General features: G+C 42.5%; 1 protein-coding gene and 1 pseudogene across 2 annotated transcripts in view; one reads left to right on the top strand and one right to left on the bottom strand.

Moving 5' to 3' along the window:
• Positions 1-2,269: 2,269 nt before the first annotated feature.
• Positions 2,270-2,415, bottom strand: LOC118627461 (annotated as a pseudogene).
• Positions 2,416-4,664: 2,249 nt separating this feature from the next.
• The window catches only part of YTHDF2 (YTH N6-methyladenosine RNA binding protein 2), a 33,648-nt gene continuing 18,740 nt past the window's right edge, over positions 4,665-19,572 (top strand). The window contains exons 1-4 of one of the 2 annotated variants that reach the window (XM_036256912.1): positions 4,665-5,058; positions 5,556-5,580; positions 6,161-6,240; positions 9,221-10,807. In XM_036256912.1, coding sequence (XP_036112805.1) covers positions 5,032-5,058; positions 5,556-5,580; positions 6,161-6,240; positions 9,221-10,807 — 1,719 coding nt within the window. In that variant the 5' untranslated portion in view covers positions 4,665-5,031. Of the gene's footprint in view, positions 5,059-5,555; positions 5,581-6,160; positions 6,241-9,220; positions 11,214-19,572 lie in introns of those variants that run through there. The other variant, XM_036256911.1, reaches the window with a different exon arrangement.

The raw sequence follows: 19,572 nt of genomic DNA, 5'->3' as shown, positions 1-19,572 counted from the left end.
ACTGAAAGGTTGCTGGTTTGATTCCCAGTCAGGGCCCATACCAGGGTTGGGGGTTTGGGGCACCTGACAGATGTTTTACTTTCTCCCTTCCTCTCTTTAAGCATATTTTTTGGGCGAGGATTAAACAAAATAAAACAAAAACAGGTATCATCTTTTTAGAATAATTAATTAATTAATTTTTTCCTTACCAGAGGACATTTTTGCATCCATCTTCAGATAGAGCGGGAGGGAGAAAGAGAGGAAGAGAGAAACATTGATGTGAGGGAGACACATTGACAGGTTGCCCCCTGCACGACCCTGACCAGGGCCGAGGATGAACCGCAACTGAAGTATCTGCCCTTGGCCAGAATTGAACCCTAGACTCATTGGCCTAGACTCATTGGTCCGTGGCTCTAACCACTGAGCAAACAGGCCAGTGTGGTATCATCCTTTTTTTTTTTTTTAAATCAATTTGTTTTTCCACTTATTTATGCATTCATTGGTTGCTTTTTGTATGTGCTCAGACCGGAGATTGAACCCACAACCCTGGCTTATCTGGATGATGTTCTAGCCAACTGAGATACCCAGCCAGAGTGGGAGGGGGAGAGAGGAAGAGAGAGAGAAACATCGAAGTGAAAGGAACACATTGAGTGGCTGCCACCTGCACAACCCAACCAGGGCCGGGGACAAACTGCAACCGAGGTATGTGCCCTTAGCAGGAACTGAACCTGGGTCTCTGGACCGCAGGCTGACACTCTTAACTGCTGAGCCAAACCGGCCAGGGCCCAGGTATCATCCTTGAAACCTGCTTCTTCTTTAGTGCCCTCCCCCTAATCCTATCAGTCACCAAGACCTCTAATTTTACTTCCTAAAATGTCCATTTCTCACCATCTTCACTGCCACTATTAGACCATTATCTTTTGCCTGGACTTACTGCCATACTCTTCTAATTCCTAATCTCTTTTCTCCCTAAATCTATTTCCTACACAGCAATCAGAGTTAACATGGAGAATGCTATGCTCCTATTTATCCTTGACTAGCTCTGATCATCGTTTATAGCTAACATCTGAAGTTCCTATTTTTCTCCTTTCTGCCCAATTCTGCAAGCTTATCTGGTGCCACCAAGTCTCACTATGTGCCAGTCATGCTGGCCTTCTTTCAGTTCCTCCCCAGTGCCAAGCTTTCCCTGCTTGGGGCATTTGCATTGTCGTTCCCTCACTCCCTTCACTCATTGTCTGGTCAATTACTGGTCGTTCTTCAGGTTTTAGCTGAAGCTTCCCCCTCAGGGAAAACTTCCTTTGCCCTTCATGGCGCCCAGGCCAGGGCCCTCTGTGCTTTCTCATTGCACTTTGTGCAACTTTCACTGAATAACTGTTTGCTTACAGTGGGTTTCCTGACTAGTCTATAAGCTTCAAGGGAAAGTGAACTCTTAGGACTTCTCCAGCATATTGCCTGGCCCTCAATAAATACTGGTTGAAAAAGGATTGAATGCTTTACCCACTTGCAGAGCTGAAACTAGAACATAGACAATTACTAGTGCAGTTTTGTTTTCTCAAACCACAGGGGATCTGTCACATATGATGATACCCTACACCCCAGACTTCCTCTCCCTCTTCCCAGTGATTACATAGATCAGTCTGGTGTGTTCTGTTTAGGGGTCTATTAAAGCCAATCTGGTGAAATAAAATCCAGGTTTAGAGATTACCCTTCCCTTTAAGAATATTTGCATTTTCGCACTGGCCAGTTCGACTCAGCGGTTAGAGCGTCGGCCTGAGGACCAGAGAGTTCCGGGTTTGGTTCCCACTAAGGGCACGTACCTCGGTTGCAGTTTGTCCCCGGCCCTGGTTGGGGTCGTGTGGGTGGCAACCACTCGATGTGTCTCTGTCACATCGATGTTTCTCTCTCTCTCTTCCTCCCTCTCTCCCTCTGCTTTATCTGAAGATAAATGCAAAAATGTCCTGGGGTGAGAATTAAAAAAAAAAAAATATTTTGCATTTTCTTTCTTTTTTTTCAGAGAGAGTGGGAGGAAGGAAGAGAGGGAGAGAGAAACATCAACGTGAGCGAGACCTATCAACTGGCAGCCTCCCCCACGACTCTGACCAGACTGAGGTAGGTGCCCTTGACTGAAATTAAACCCAAGACTCATTGGTCTGTGGATCAACACTCTAACCATGGAGCAAACTGGCCAGGGATAGAACATTTGCATTTTAACTTGGAACTCCCAGATGACAGAAAGTAATCCCAAAAGAAATAATCAAAATTTCAGGTACTATGGATATCACTGGAAGCAGGGAATTTTCACTATCATGCCTTAATAGAATTACAGGAAAGTAATCTAACATGTACTAGATTTGCATTAATGTCTTTAAAAAAAAAAAAAAAAACTGATAAGAACAGATACTACACTTGATCTTAGCCAAAAGGCCGACCAGTGATGTCTTTTTTTTTAAAACTTGACCTTCACAACAAGCCTTTTAAGGAGATATTATTCCCTTTATCAAATGAGGGAATCTCTGAAAAGTTTAGCAATTTACTTAATGTTGCAAATCTGATGGGGAGGCCAGTATTTAGTTTCTTCCCTTCCCAGGATATGACTCCTGGTCAGTCCTCCTTTTTTTAAAAAAATTTTCACCCGAGGATATTTTCCCATTTATCTTCAGATACCGTGGGAGGGAGGGGTGTGTGTGTGTGTGTGTGTGTGTGTGTGTGGAGAGAGAGAGAGAGAGAGAGAGACACAGTGTGAGAGAGACACATTGACTGGTTGCCTCCCGCACGACCCGACAAGGGCCGAGGACGAACTGCAACCGAGGTACGTGCCCTTGACTGGAATCAAACCTGAAACTCTTTGGTCCATGGGCTGACGCTCTAACCGGTGAGCCAAACTAACGAGAGCAAATCCTCCATTTATTATACCATGCTGCTTTCAAGGGTAGTGTAGGCAACTGCTTACAGTTTATACATAAAGCTGGACCATGAGGTTAACTGGCTGAGTAGCTTTAAAAGACGGTTACTAGGTTTCTTTTATTCCCTTGATGGGATCTATGCTCTGTGACTTGACATTTTGTCTTTTCCAGAAGTCCATCATGTGTGGTGCCTGACCTTATTTATTCCAAATTTTAAAAAAACATTTTTTCCTTTATTAATTTTTAGAGAGGAAGTGAGGAGAGAGACAGAAACATCGATGAACGAGAACATCAATCGGCTGCCTCCTGCATGCCCCCCACTGGGGATCAGGCCCACAACCTGGGTATGTGTCCTGACCGGGAATCGAACTGGCGACCTCTTGGTGCATGGGTCAACGCTCAACCACTAAGCCACACCAGCTGGACTACTTATTCCAACTTTAAATGTGATTATGGGCAGAAAAAAAATGAATTGAGCACTTGTAGCATAATCCAATATGTCATGTTATCATTTATTTTACTACATAGTCCACCAAAGCCTTCTGCATCCAGGGAGTATATGGTATCAGGTTAACACTTAATAGTGCATTATTTATCTGTTTACTACTATTTGCAATACCAAAACCTATTAGGAGATGGGCTGTCCTAGGATCAAATATCCCTGCATGAGCTGGATTTGCCTCTGCTTACAAATGCTTTTGCCCATCCTTTGATTGCCTCTGGATTCTGGTTCTTGAATACAGGATTTCTCTTGGGGGCAGAGGGACACTATTATGTTCTACTTGGTGTCAGATACACATATTGAACAGCTTTGTGACCTTGGACACATTACTTAACTTCTCTGTTTCCCAGTTGTAAAAGGGAGGGACTGATAGTTATTTTAAAAATGCTGAAAACCTTTAATAAGGCCTTGAAAGCACTTAACAGCAAAACCTAACACAGAGCAGGTATTCAAGTAGCATTACTTTCCTTTCCTCCTCAGATAAGGATATTTTCTTTTAAAAATTGATTTTAGAGAGGAAGGGGGTGAGGAGAGAAACTGATCCGCTGTTCCACTTATCCATGCACTTACCAGTTGACTCCTGACATGTGCCCCCACGGGATCAAACCCACAACCCTGGCTTAGCCGGAGTAGGCTTCAACCAACTGAGCTACCAGTTCAGAACAGGACATTTCCTTTTGAAGTCCATAGACTTAATAGATTCTCTTGACTTGTTGAAAGTACATGAAAAATTTTGTGTAGATGTGTGTCTTCGTTGGAAATAAAGGTCACAGTTTAACAGTGACTTTCCTAAAAAACTGTAGATTCTTCTCCCTGCAATGCCAAAGAATGACTATCTTTCTCAGGGGACCAATTTTTGGTGGATGTTTTTGTTCTCTGGGCACTTTTTATTTTTTGCAATCTGCTAACAGAAGAGGATAACCGGACCCCTGGGGAGAGGTGTCTTTCTGAGGCAGGGTCCCCAAGAAGTTTCCCTGGGGTCTCTGTGACCTTCTTTGGATTCCCTTCCAGATGGGGGTGCCTATTAGGAGATGGGCATCTGCAGCTGGGAAGCAGGTTTATTTTAAGGTCTCTCAGGCTCCGGGGTCGCTTACTCACTAAAACACAGGTTTTTGTGGGATTTCGCAAAGAAAAATTACTCTCTCCAGGTGTTAGTTAAAAACCTCGTGGTAAGACCCTGCTCTCCCCACCATCCTAGGCCCCAACCCTGAGGAGGTGGGGGCGGGGAGGCCGCGCGCGCGCCGCTTCCGCTCCTCCAACCCACCAGAGGGCGCTACAGCCCCGCCTCGTCCTTTTCGAGGTGCTTCGCGCCGGGCCCCTTCCGCGTGGGTGAGTGAATGTGAGAGTCAGCGTCGCGCCGCGCTCGCCGTCCGCCTCCGCCGCTCAGCGCCCTTACTTCGGCTGCAAGGGGCGGGCGCGCGCGTAAAGGCATAGAGACGGGCGTTGAGCTCTCGGGCTAGAGCGTCGCCGAGTCGGAGCCGGAGCCCGAGCCGCGCGCTGTGTCTCCGCTGCGTCCGCCGAGGCCCCCGAGTGTCAGGGACAAAAGCCGCCGCCGCGCCGCCTGCTCCCGCCGCCGGGGCTCATTCGCCGCCGCCGACGCTCTGAGGAGAGTCCGCCGCCGTCGCCACCCGTGAGGATCCGAGAACCATGTCGGCCAGCAGCCTCTTGGAGCAGGTACAGGCCCGGCCCGCATGCCTCGGCCATTGTGTGAGGCGAGAGGGAGCCCGACTAGGCCCGGGCCCGCCGCCCCCGGTCGGGCCGAGCCGAGGCGGCGCCTCTCGCGGGCCGGGTTTCGGGCCTCTCAGGCCGGCCGCGCCCTGCGCCTCGCCCTCCGCCCGCTCTTCCCGCTCCTCCCCGGTCTCAGCGCCCAACGCCCGCTCCTCCTTCCCTCCTCAGCAGGCCTCGTTTTTCTTCCTTGTTCCCTTCCCTTTCCATGAAGCCCGGGTCCCGTCGCCTTGCTTCTGGCGCGTCCCCCGCTTTTTCTCCGCGGGCCCCGGCGGCCTAGCGCCTTTCCCCGCCTCCCGTTTTCAGCCTCCCCCTCACCACCATTCCTGACGCCTACCCTCAGGCCTGCTCCTTTATTCCTTTCTCGGGCCCGGCTTTAATTTGTCTTCCTTTTCCATTTCTTCCTCGGACAACTTGCTGCTCGGCGACGTTTCCTTCGCCCGCAGAGACCAAAAGGTCAAGGAAACAAAGGTGAGCCCAGCTCCGCCGGTGGCCCTGGGAGGGGGACGCCGAGTAGTGGGGGCGGGGTCTCCGGGAAGAGCCCCGGTGCCGGAATCGCTTCGGAAGCCCCTTGGTTCGCAGGTGCCTCGTACTTAAGTATTTGACCCTTCGGCGTGCTCTTGGCAGCTGGCGAACAGCTTTTTAGCGAACAAGGAGTAATTCATTAAAGGTGGGGGTGGATTCAGTGTTGAAATGTCTCAGGTCCTTAGTTTCCTGTAGGTCTTAGAAGGCCTTTGTTTTTCATCCTCGTGGATCACACTCTGGAAGTACTCACATGTGACCGGGGTGGGGGTGGGGGAGCGGGAGGGCATTGAAAGCTAAAGGAGCCAATAAAATGACCTTTTTAGATCAACTTGCTCTGGGTGGAGGGAGACATTTTTATTGACGAATACTGCTCAGCATGCATTCACTCTCATCTTTAGCCTTTTGAAATTCATGTTTAATTGCTCTGTTTAGTACGGCTTTTTTTCCTCTGGTTAGGATATATTTGATTAATTTGGGAGGGAGATTGTATGATTGAGACACTCCTAATTTGAATTTTTTCCTTTAGTACAAAATGGATCTGTACATCAAAAGGATGGATTAAATGATGATGATTTTGAACCTTACTTGAGTCCCCAGGCAAGGCCCGTGAGTAATTAACCATTTTCATACTTGATCAAAGGGTGTTTTCCGGGTGACTTTCTTAGTACTAGTCAATGTGTTATAAAAAGTTGTTACAAATGGTTATATAAACTCTTAGGATTTCCATCTTCTTGTTAGCAAACATATTGTACTCTGAGACTAGTTCTGATGACACCTTACAGTGTATTAACAGTAACACCTGTTTAATTCTTTCTCTTTAGCAAGAATATACAGTGCAAAACTTAATCTTTTCCAGTGTTAAATATTTTGAATTTTCACCCCCAAAGCCTTCTTTTCTGAGAATTGTATTCATATGTGATAGGAAAACTAATAAAAAATCTCCTGAACTTTATTTAGTGCTGCAGAACTGGGTATTCTTCTTCTCTCTTCACTAGATAGTGGGGTTTTAGAACTATTTTGGAGTTAGGTACTTGTTTTTTTAGTTGAGCTATATTTACATTTATAGAGACAAACGCTGTAAATACCTTGGATTCTCACATAAGGGAGCTAGCTATAGGATTTACAAAATGGAGTTAAAACAAAATACTGTTTAACACAAATTAAGATCAAGAATGATTGAGGTTTTTGCAATTTAATCAGTCTTCTAATGTAAAGATTATTTGCGTACAGACCTGTGCATATAGAAACTTCTTTAATGTGGCAGTTCTTTTGTATAAATATCTCTGTCCCAAAGATGTAGTTACAAAGTTGTGGCAAATATAACTTCCAGACTAATAAGCCAAAAGGAAAATTGGCAATAACTCATCCAAAATATCCTAACAGAAAAAGATAATGGAACATTTATATAAATTCTAAACAGATGCTGTGTGATAGATGTAATAGTCTAGAATAACTGCATATTAGCAGACGTCCATATTTGGACCTAATTCTTATAAAACGTTTTACTTATGTAAAATTTTCTGCATTGACTATGTAGAAACTACTTAAGCAAGTGATTGGAAAAAAGTTTCTGCAGAAGACAACCAGTTAATCAGGAAAAGTAGGGAAGGAAGTAGAGGAATGAACTATTAATAGGTTCCTGCTATTGAAGTAGTTTGCTTACATAATCATTATAACAGGGAGAGTGGGAGCATTTGGAAATATAATTCTAGGTAGTTCTTGTGAAACATTGTGTAAATCAGATTTTTGAGCTCAGTGGCATGTGGGAACCTGCTAGTTCATTTGTAGACATTCAACTATATAATAGCATAACCTATGATATTAAGTGAATTTATTTTTTTCTTAAGCTAAAGCTTAAATGTCTTTATTTAAAAAATATTGGGGGGAGGAGAATAGAAATCTTGGTTGAATAGACATCCTGAGAATCTTTGTCCATTATAGTGTACCTTTAAAAGTAATTCATCTACTTTTCAATCAGTTTTTCATCACTTTATGATGGAATAATCCTTCAGGCTTAATCCAGTCATTATAGACTGAATTTTTAATATATAGTGGACTTGGGTTTGTTGAAGTATTGACACTGTCTTTGAGAACTATCCCTTACTTTTAAGAGAACTCTGTGAAAAGACAGCTTTATATTTTTTAAGGAAAATTTAAATAGTCAGAGAAAAGCACCACCATTTTATCAGACCATATTAGTGGGAACATTTAATCCTTCAAGAGAGATGTGTTTTAGTGGCTAGGGAGACTACTCTTAGTTTTGGTAATGTACACTTAAGGCCTTAATTAGTGGTAGTCATCCAAATCTCTTAAGAATAAAGCTCTGTATTTTGACTAGTTAATGGATTCTTGTATACCAGAACTATTTTGAAGTTACGGTAAAGTACTCTTTTGAGTTGAGCTGTATCTATCTATATCTGTATCTATATCTATATTAACCAACTTTATGTATCCAGCTTCTCGTTTAAGGGGCTATTCTGTGAGCTATAGGATTTATAAAAAAAAGTGAAAATACTTTTCAGCACAAACTTAAAGTCAAGAATGACAGGTTTTTGCAATGTAATCTGTCTTCTAATGTGAAGACTAGTTGGATATATTTCTGATTATTATTCTTTAGGATGGTTCCTTTTTTAAAGAATGGACTGTATGGTGTCTTTAGAATTATATTTCTGTTTTTAATGGAAAAGTTGGGTGTGCATTTTAGATTATAGCCATTAGTTTTATAGGAGAAGCAGAACAGGTAGCAACATTTTTTCTAGTTTTCAATTCTCTGGAAGCTACTGTACATTTCCTTTCCAGGTTATAATTAAATAGTGACATCTGTTGATGTTCCCAGATGGTTTGCCAAGAGGCTACCACTGTAAAGTAGATGTAGTGAACTTTCTTTTTTTTAAAAACATAATAAAATTTATTTGACATATACCAAAATGTCTTTAAATTAGGTATTTTTTTATACTTTGATAATTGAAAAGAAATTCATTCACCAAAATTTTAACATAGAATACAGCGCAGGATTTACGAACATAAAATCATACTATATAAATGTTTACTAATAAAATTTAAGAATTTTTCTTGACATACAGACACTGTTGGTTTTTAAATATAGTTGTAGAACCTTGCTTTTTGGTTTATAGTTGAGGAATGGCTACACAGATTTTTGGGATAGAACTACAAATTTCCAGGTTTTTTTTGTTTTATTGTTTTATCTCTTATAGTATGGTTTTAATAAGAAACTCCTTTGAACACTCTTTTGTTCTGCCAAAATTCCCTCTCTAGTCCAAAGATACTGGTTTTAATAAAAGCATCATCTCAACACTTACAGAGCAAGTTGAAATGCTGGATTTTCCGTTTTCTGTATTGTGGTGCTAAGTTAAACTTTAAATGTTTAAACATTTCAATATTAAACCAAAATTTCTTACAATATAACAGAAGTAGTTTTATGGGATGAAACCATTTGAAATGGTCACTCTCCTTTTTTATGGTAATGGATGAAATATGTGAATTGTGTGAAAAATTGGGAGAGGAAATGTCCTGATTGTTTTATTTATTTTTGTGTTTAGTTTTGATTTTTTTTTTTCTTCCACAGAATAATGCATATACTGCCATGTCAGATTCCTACTTACCCAGTTACTACAGTCCCTCCATTGGCTTCTCCTATTCTTTGGGTGAAGCTGCTTGGTCTACTGGGGGTGACACAGCCATGCCCTATTTAACTTCTTATGGACAGCTGAGCAACGGAGAGCCTCACTTCCTACCAGATGCAATGTTTGGACAACCAGGAGCCCTTGGTAGCACTCCATTTCTTGGTCAGCATGGTTTTAATTTCTTTCCCAGTGGTATTGACTTCTCAGCTTGGGGAAATAACAGTTCTCAGGGACAGTCTACTCAGAGCTCTGGATATAGTAGCAATTATGCTTATGCACCTAGCTCCTTAGGTGGAGCCATGATTGATGGACAGTCAGCTTTTGCCAGTGAGACCCTCAATAAAGCTCCTGGCATGAATACTATAGACCAAGGAATGGCAGCACTGAAGTTGGGTAGCACAGAAGTTGCAAGCAATGTTCCAAAAGTTGTAGGCTCTGCTGTTGGTAGTGGGTCCATTACTAGTAACATCGTGGCTTCTAATAGTTTGCCTCCAGCTACCATTGCTCCTCCAAAACCAGCATCTTGGGCTGATATTGCCAGTAAGCCTGCGAAACAGCAACCCAAGTTGAAGACCAAGAATGGCATTGCAGGGTCAAGTCTTCCACCACCCCCAATAAAGCATAACATGGATATTGGAACTTGGGATAACAAGGGTCCTGTGGCAAAAACCCCCTCACAGGCTTTGGTTCAGAATATAGGTCAGCAGCCAACCCAGGGGTCTCCCCAGCCTGTAGGTCAGCAGGCTAACAATAGCCCACCAGTGGCTCAGGCATCAGTAGGGCAACAGACACAGCCATTGCCCCCACCTCCGCCACAGCCTGCCCAGCTCTCAGTCCAGCAACAGGCAGCTCAGCCAACCCGCTGGGTAGCACCTCGGAACCGTGGCAGTGGGTTTGGTCATAATGGGGTGGATGGTAATGGAGTAGGACAGTCTCAGGCTGGATCTGGATCTACTCCTTCAGAACCTCACCCAGTGTTGGAGAAGCTACGGTCCATTAATAACTATAACCCCAAGGATTTTGACTGGAGTCTAAAACATGGCCGGGTTTTCATCATTAAGAGCTACTCGGAGGACGATATCCACCGTTCTATTAAGTATAATATCTGGTGCAGCACAGAGCATGGCAACAAGAGACTGGATGCTGCTTATCGCTCCATGAACGGGAAAGGCCCCGTTTACTTACTTTTCAGTGTCAACGGCAGTGGACACTTCTGTGGCGTTGCAGAAATGAAATCTGCTGTGGACTACAACACATGTGCAGGTGTGTGGTCCCAGGACAAATGGAAGGGTCGTTTTGATGTCAGGTGGATTTTTGTGAAGGACGTTCCCAATAGCCAACTGCGACACATTCGCCTAGAGAACAACGAGAATAAACCAGTGACCAACTCCAGGGACACTCAGGAAGTGCCTCTGGAAAAGGCTAAGCAGGTGTTGAAAATCATAGCCAGCTACAAGCACACCACTTCCATTTTTGATGACTTCTCACACTATGAGAAACGCCAAGAAGAAGAAGAAAGTGTTAAAAAGGTAACTAGCTTATCGTTCTTAAGACTTTTAGGGAAGGGGAGAAGGAACTGGACAGAACAGGAAAGGTATTATACTGAATAATAAAAGCTTTAATAAAAGCTCTGTAAATAACACAAGTATCACATAGCAGTTCAGTCCTTTATGGGAGTATAATTGGTCTTACTATTTGAACCTTAGTGTGAAGGAATGTGGGAACATTAATGCAGGACAGAACTCTGGGCTTAAAGGAAAACAAACTGTAGAGAAAATGAATTTACATGATGCAGAAAGGTGAAGAATGAGTCTGAAAGAAATGCAAAGGGAATGATTGAAGTGTTAAAACTATGGAAATTAAAGTAGGAAAAGATTGAGGCTGTAGTAAGGCAGAGAAAGAGATATAAATTCTGTTGGATTAACTTTTGGCTAACAAGGGTACTGTAGTTTTTTTCCCAAGAGTTGGTGTCTCACCAAGCCCTGACATCATCTTTTAGCCTGCTTTCTGACAACTGGTAATGTTAAGAGAATGTTTTTAAGAACTTACTTTCTTGCTCCTATCCTTGGTGTTCTTACTTTTTTCAAAACTTTTTTCCCTTTGAAAAAGTTAAATGTTTACAATGTAAAACTTGGAAAATGGATAATCAGAAAAGGCTGACCTCTTGGCTGTTAACATTTTGTTGTATTCCAGAAGAGTTCCTTTCTCTTGTTTTGTAATAAGTGGGAATCTTGGGTAGAGTGATGGAGAATAGGTACAAACTGAAGAGTTGAATTTATTTGAAAGAGTTGGTAATGCCTGGTGTTTGTATATTGAGTAAATGTAAACTTTAGGACCGTAAAGGAATGATAAAATACTGGTTGGGGCAGATCATGTATTACCTAGGACTTAGACATATCTAATATGTAAGAAGTAGGTATAAGGATTATGGGTAAAGCGGAAATTTAAAAAAAAGATCTGTTAATGACTGAGAGGATCCTGAGTAGTTAGCCTCAAATGTAAAATAAAAAACAAAATGGGGTGGGGAGGTAGAAGAGAGGGTATAAGGATAAATGGTGATGGAAGGAGACTTGACTTGTAACACAATACAGTATACAGATGATGTATTATGTATTGTACAACAGAAACCTATATAATTTTATTAACCAATGCCACACCAATAAATTTAATTAAAAATAAAAACAGAACCTTATCAACCAGACATCAGAGGGAAGGAAGGTGGAAAGAGATAAACCAAAGAACTTATATGCATAACCATTGGACACAGATAACAGTGTGGTGAAGGGGTGGCTGGAGTGAGGAGGAGGGTGTCATTGGGGGAAAAGGGAGGAACATCTGTAATTTAAAAAAATTAATTAAAAAACTCCTATGAGCAGTGGGAGGAAGGCTCTTTGGAAGATTCTTTACCTCCTTAACACAGAATCAGAAGTGCATAGTTTAACTAAAGTAGAATACTTATCATTTTAGATAGTAGTGTGTACAGACAGATAAATGCAGATAAACTTATTTGTGACGCTAAATGTGTTGGGGATATAGAGCCAGATAACCGAAAAGTTGGCTGTCAGAAACTTTCTCGTTTTTAGTTCTTTAAACTCCCCTCTTCCTCAAAGTTTGACAGTTTAATTTAAAATTTTCCATAATCTTACAGAAAAAGATAGTTTAGTGGTTACTTTTAACAGACATCTGAAAGGCTCTAAAGATGTCTTCACAGGCTCTTTTTTCTAGAAGTACAAGGAAGGACCATATAGTGGCCTGGCAGATTTTTAATGTGTGAAGGGGCATCCAGGTGCTTAGTTTAACCATTTGAAGCATGCATAGTAAGTGTCTCATTATCAACCTGCTTTCTTTCATCTGTCCTACATCTTGTGATTAAAAGGAAGGCAGAAACAGGAATATTTTTAGGAATACACACCGAAAATGCTATAATAAGCTGGTATTATGTGTTAGAACCATGAGAAAACTGGTTTAAAAATGAAGTAGCAAATTTGAGGACTGTAAATTTTGTTGTTTTTATAGTTTTTCTTTATCGACTTTTTTTTTTTTAATCCTCACCTGAGGACATTTTTGCATTTATCTTCAGATAGAGAGGGAAAAACATTGACATGAGAGAGACACATCGACTGGTTGCCACCCACACGACCCCAACTGGGGCCAGAACCAGACTGCAACCGAGGTACATGCCCTTAGTGGGAACCAAACCTGGGTCTCTCTGGTCCATGGGCTGATGCTCTAACTGCTGAATCAACCGGCCAGGGCTCTTTATTGCCTTTATTTTATGTTATTTATTTAAAAAAATTTTTTTCTTTATTGATTTTATATATTTATTTATTTAATCCTCACCCAAGGACATTTTTCAGCTTTTTGTTCAGACAGCAGGAGGGGGAGAGAGAGAGAGACAGACAAGACAGACATCGACGTGAAAGGGACACTTCAAATGGCTGCCACCCGCACGACCCAATCAGGGCCGGGGACAAACCGCAATCGAGGTGCATGCCCTTAGCAGGAACCAAACCTGGGTCTCTCTGGACCGCTCGCCGACGCTCTAACCACTGAGCAAAACTGCCAGGGCTCTCGATTAATTTTAGAGAGAGAGGAGGGAAGGAGGAGAGAGAGATAGAAACATTGATGAGAGAGAACATCGATTGGCCACCTCCTGCATGCCCTTCACTGGGGATTTGGCCCACAACCTGGGCATGTGCCCTGACCGGGAATCAAACTGGTGACCACTTGGTGCATGTGCCGAAGCTCAACCATTGAGCCACACTGGCCGGGCTCTTAATTGATTTTAAAGAGAAGGGAAGGATGGAGGGGGAGAGAGAGAAACATCGATGAGAGAGAACATAGATCGGCTGTCTCCTGCATGCCCCCCACTAGGAATTGGGCCCACAATCTGGGCATGTGCCCTGACTGGGAATCGAACTGGCGACCTCTTGGTGCATGGGTTGATGCTCAACCACTGAGCCAAACTGGCCAGGGCCATTTATGTAAACTTTTTTTTTTATCCTCACTCGAGGACATTTTTCCATTTTTTTGTTCAGATAGAGTTGGAGGGGGAGAGAGGAAGGGAGAGAGGGAGAGAAACATCGACGTGAAAGGGACACATCGAGTGGCTGCCACCCGCACGACCCAACCAGGGCCGGGGACAAACTGCAACCGAGGTACATGCCCTTAGCGGGAACCGAACCCGGGTCTCTCTGGACCGCAGGCCAACGCTCTAACCGCTGAGCCAAACCAGCCAGGGCCATTTATATAAACTTTTAATCAAGTATGTATTTGTACTAAATTCTTGAGTGGTTTTATGCATGATAATTAAACTTCATAAGTAGGTGTAAGACTCATATTTTTGGAATTGACCAGTCTTAATGATGTTTTCATAAAGTGTGTATAATAATAATTAGGGTCTTTATGAAGTTAACTAATGGATCTTTCTTACAACCATTTCATGAAGACCGTTGAGTATTTTAATTGTTTTTAGGCAATTCAAGAAAAAAATAATAAACCTTCTATTATACATGTCAGATTACTTTTTTAGATTACCTTTTATAAGAAGAGCTTTGCTGGGCTTTTAGGAAGGTCCCTGTGATTACTTCTAAACCCAGTTATCATTCAGTCAGTATTACCTTACTCCTCTATTGTCCACTGTTATACTTAATATCCTTACATAAGTGACTGTAAACTATACTTCCAGTTTATTAGGCTTCCAAGACAAAACAGGTTTCGCCCAGCTAATGTGGCTCAGTGGTTGAGCATTGACCCATGCACCAAGAGGTCACCAGATTGATTCCTGTCAGGGCACATGCCCAGGTTGTGGGCCCAGTCCCCAGTGAGGGGCACGCAGAAGGTGGCCAGTCATTGTTCTCTCTCATCGAAGTTTCTATCTCTCCCTCTCCCTCCTCTCTCTCTAAAAATCAATAAAGAAATAAAATAAAATAAAACAGGTTTCACGAGAATGGGGCTGGCTGATAGCTCATGGAGGCAGTAGATGGCCTCCTTAGCTTGGGTGTTTGTGTGGGTGCCTTTGTATTATTTACAGGGTTGTAAAAAAATCTTCATGTCAAAAGGGCCTGGTAATTAGGGAAATACTTAAACATCATCCTGAAAATGGTGTCATAGCTGTTTCAAAGTTTTGAGATTGGGCATATGTCTTGGCAGAACACACTGAAGCAGAATTGTAGCCATTTTTGCTTAGGATTATTACCGACTTGTTCTGTCACATGATATAATTCAGTATCATAGAACCTTCAAGCATTGGAACTATCTGGCTTGAAACTTCTGACATTGACAATATGTGGTTTACTTTGTTGTGTTCTTCAGATACAGTTTGTAAATTGCATTTGCTTAGACTCTTATCCTAATTGTTAAGTATTCTATGACATCACTTTTGATGGAATCATAATATTCTATCATATATTATAATTTATTTTTAATTGTTGAATATATCAGCTTTTTAATAAGTTGTTTTTTTTTTTTAATCTTCACCAGAGGACATCTTTCCATTTTTTGTTCAGATAGAGTGGGGGAGAGAGAGAGAGAGAGAGAGAGAGAGAAACATTAATGTGAAAGGGACACATTGAGTGGTTGCCACCCGCACGACCCAAGCAGGGCCGGGGACAAACTGCAACTGAGGTACGCGCCCTTAGCGGGAACCGAACCCGGGTCTCTCTGGACCGCAGGCTGACACTCTAACCGCTGAGCCAAACCGGCCAGGGCTTAATAAGTTTTTTCCAGCTAAAATAACATTGCAGTGAACATTCTTTGATATAAATATTGATTCACATCTGTCCTTTAGTGTTACTACTGGGTCAAAGGATGTGTGCTTTTTGAAGGTCTTGGGTGTGCCTTTTTTTTTCTGGGAAAAAAAATTGAGAGAATTAATGTCAGCTGTTTAGAAGAAAACAGTGAGTTAACTCCCTTAATCTCAATTTTGGAATAGTCCTGCATTGGTGATAATATTTTTATAAACCTCGTAATTGTTATGGTGTTTGTATTATATTTCTAGTCTTTTAAATATAGGTAAAAATAATAGTACAGGGGACTAGGAACTGCCTAATTTTCTTTTTTTTTATCCTCACCCGAGGATATTTTTTTACCCCATACAGCTTCAGGTAGCAAGAGAGGGGAGAGAAAGGGAGAGAGAGAGAGAAAGAAACATCGACATGAGAGGGGCACATTGACTGGTCGTCTCCTGACCAGGGCTGGGGTCGAACAGCAGCAGAGGTATGTGTTCTTGGCTGGAATCGAACCCGAGACTCATTGGTCTATGGGCTGATGCTCTACCGCTGAGCCAAACTGGCCAGGGCCTGCCTAATTTTTTTAAGCCTACCCCAGTGTTAATACTCAATCAGGCACTTGGGCAAATACATTAAAAAAAAATTTCTTTTTTCTTTATTGATTTTAGAGAGAGAGGAAGGGAAAGGGAGAGGAGAGAAACATCGATGAGAGAGAACGTTGATTGGCTGCTTCTTGCATGCCCCCACGGGGGATTGGGCCCACAACCTGGGCATGTGCCCTGATAGGGAATCGAACTGGCGACCTCTTGGTACATGGGTCAAGCCACACTGGCCGGGCAATAATTTTTTTCAATAACTGGAAAGCTAATAGGGAAGTGGGGAGAATGAAAGATCTAGAGATGTAATTATTAGCCCTGGCTGGTTTGCTTAGCGGTTGGAGCATCCGCTCATGGATTAATGAGTTGCAGATTCGGTTCTGGTCAAGGGCATGTACCTCAGTTTCCATTCGTCCCTGGCCCTGGTTGGGGTGCAGGAGGCATCCACTCAATGTATCCCTTTCACATCAGTATTTCTCTCTTCCTCTCTCTCCCTCCCTCTATCTGAACACAAATGGAAAAATGTCCTTGGGTGAGGATTAAAAAAAGATGCCTGTAATGATAGTGACAACAGTGCAAGATGTATTTTAAACAATTCTTTGCTAGTAGGTGAGAATAGCAGGATTTCTTAGAAACTTTAAAAATTTTCAAGCACAGCCCTGGCCGGTTTGGATCAGCAGTTAGAGCGTCGGCCTGCGGTCCAGAGAGACCCAGGTTCGGTTCCTGCTAGGGGCGCATACCTCGGTTGTGGTTTGTCTCCCACCCTGGTTGGTTTGTGTGGGTGGCAAGCACTCAGTGTGTCCCTTTCACGTCGATGTTTCTTTCCCTCCCACTCTGGACAAAAAATGGAAAAATGTCCTCGGGTGAGGATAAAAAAAAAAATCCTGGCAGAAGTGATCTCTGAGCTAAACCTTGAAAGATGTATAGAAGATAGAGGTGTTTGGTTCAGAACAGCCCAAAGCTGTGACACTCTGTAGATAGTAACTTAAATAGGAATTTCTGTCTAGTCAAGAAAAGTCTAATTGGTATTTGTGGAATGTGTTTCCCAAGAGGGAAGTTTGAAGATTAGCTCAGTAGAAGGGAGTTGAATGAAATGTGTATGCAATTAATTTGATACAGAATAAATCTAAGGCAGGTACAAAGTTGGCTTAAAAAAGTATTAGGCCCTGACCGGTTTGGTTCAGTGGTTAGAGCATCAGCCTGTGGTCCAGAGTGACCCGGGTTCGGTTCCCACTAGGGCCATGTACCTTGGTTGTAGTTTGTTCCTGGCCGGGCCCTATGGGAGGCAGCCACTCGGTGTGTTCCTTTCACATTGAAGTTTCTCTCTCTCTTCCTCTCTCTCCTTCCCACTCTATCTGAACAAAAAGTAGAAAAATGTCCTCGGGTGAGGATTAAAAAAAAAAATTAGATGTCAGCCCAGCTGATGTGGCTCAGTGAATTGAGCGTTGTCCATGGACTGAGAGGTCCTGGTTTCATTCCTGGTCAGGGCACATGCTTGGGTTTCCAGCTCAGTCCTCAGTAGGGGGCATGCAGAAGGCAGACCATCTATGTTTCTCTCTCACATTGATGTTTCTATCTCTCCTTTCCTCTCTCTCAAAAAAAAATTAATAAATATATATAAAACATTTTATCCTCGCCCGAGGACATTTTTCCGTTTTTTTGTTCAGGTAGAGTGGGAGGGAGAGAGAGGAAGAGAGAGAGAGAGAGAAACATCGACGTGAAAGGGACACATCGAGTGGCTGCCACCTGCACGACCAACCAGGGCTGGGGACAAACTGCAACCGAGGTACATGCCCTTAGCGGGAACCGAACCCGGGTCTCTCGGGACCGCAGGCTGATGCTCTAACCGCTGAGCCAAACCGGCCAGGGCTATAAACCATTTTTTAAAATATTAGAGTTTAAAAGGACGAGGAATAAAGTCTAATTTGAATCAGGATGGGGGGGCTCTTTGATGTGATCTTTCCATGGAAAGTAATGGGAAGCTTGTTAGAAGTAAAGGTGTACCAGTATATGGTAATAATAAATATCATTATCGAATACATACATCTCGCTTCATTCCACAGTATATTTCAAATATGTTTTTGTCTATTTCTTTTTTTTTATTTGATAGGTAGACAGGCTCCCCACAGCGGGGAGGGGACCTAAGTGGGTTGCCCTATGTTATCTTACTTCTTTTTAAAATTTTTTTTCCTTATTGATTTTTAGAGAGAGGTTGGGAGAGGGGAAGAGAGAGAGAAACATTGATGAGAACATCGATTGGCCACCTCCTGCATGCTCCCAACTGGGGATCGGGCCCACAACCCGGGCATGTGCCCTGACTGGGAATCAAACTGGTGAACTCTTGATGTATAGGTTGATGCTCAACCACTGAGCCACACCAGCTGGGCTGTTAACTATGTCTTATCATGATGTCCTTTAGTGTTTGGCAGAATGTTTAGCTTAAAAGAGGTGATTTAGAAGGAGAACATAATAGGTATTATCAAATGCTTTGGTATATTTTCTATACCAAAAATAGCACTAGAACCAATGGATAGAGGTTAAAGGGAGGAAGATTTTTGTAGATAATAGGGAGAACTTTCTAAAAATGGAGTTCTTAGAGAGGGTTTCTATTAGATACGTTGTGGGAAAGATTCATACATGGGATAATCTAGATCAGAGAAACCAAGGAATAAGAGGGTTAGTTGACCCAAGATAACATTTGAGTTCATGGAAGAGGAATTGATGCTACTAAACAGGTCTTTTGGAAAGTTATTGTTTCTGTTCTATAATTTTTGACCCAAATACTTATTACATATAAAAAATAAGGACTTGAGACTAGAAGGATATGGATGAGAGAAATCATTGGTGGATTCTCAATGAATCTTAGTACAGATTAGGTATATGGGCAGTTATTTTTTTGATATATTTACTGTGTAAGTAGTAATGAAAAAATTGTTACCTAGAGTGTTACTAAAGACTTATTAAAGGAACATAAATGTGATCAATGAAGAGAAGTGTTTCCTTTTTTAAAAATCCAGTTTTCATATAATGTTAGCACAAGTAATGTTTTTTTGTTTTGTTTTTTTAATCCTCACCCGAGGACATTTTTCCATTTTTTGTACAGATAGAGTGGGAGGGGGAGAGAGGAAGAGATAGAGAGAGAGAAACATCGATGTGAAAGGGACACATCGAGTGGCTGCCACCCGCATGACCAACCAGGGCCGGGGACAAACTGCAACCGAAGTACGTGCCCTTAGCGGGAACCGAACCCGGGTCTCTCCGGACCGCAGGCCGATGCTCTAACCGCTAAGCCAAACCGGCCAGGGCTGTAATGTTTTTCTTTATAAGGAATATTTAAAAAAAATTTTTTATTGATTGCCCTAGCTGGTTTGGCTCAGCAGTTAGAGCATTGGCCCTCTGACCAAAGAGTCTTGGGTCTAATTTTGGTTAAGGGCACATACCTTGGTTACGGTTCAGTCCCTGGTCCTG

Source organism: Molossus molossus, unplaced genomic scaffold (assembly GCF_014108415.1).
Source record: "Molossus molossus isolate mMolMol1 unplaced genomic scaffold, mMolMol1.p scaffold_m16_p_12, whole genome shotgun sequence".
NCBI classification, from domain to species: domain Eukaryota; kingdom Metazoa; phylum Chordata; class Mammalia; order Chiroptera; family Molossidae; genus Molossus; species Molossus molossus.
The sequence above is the reverse complement of the archived record's forward strand: the minus strand, read 5'-3'. Positions and strand labels throughout refer to the sequence as shown.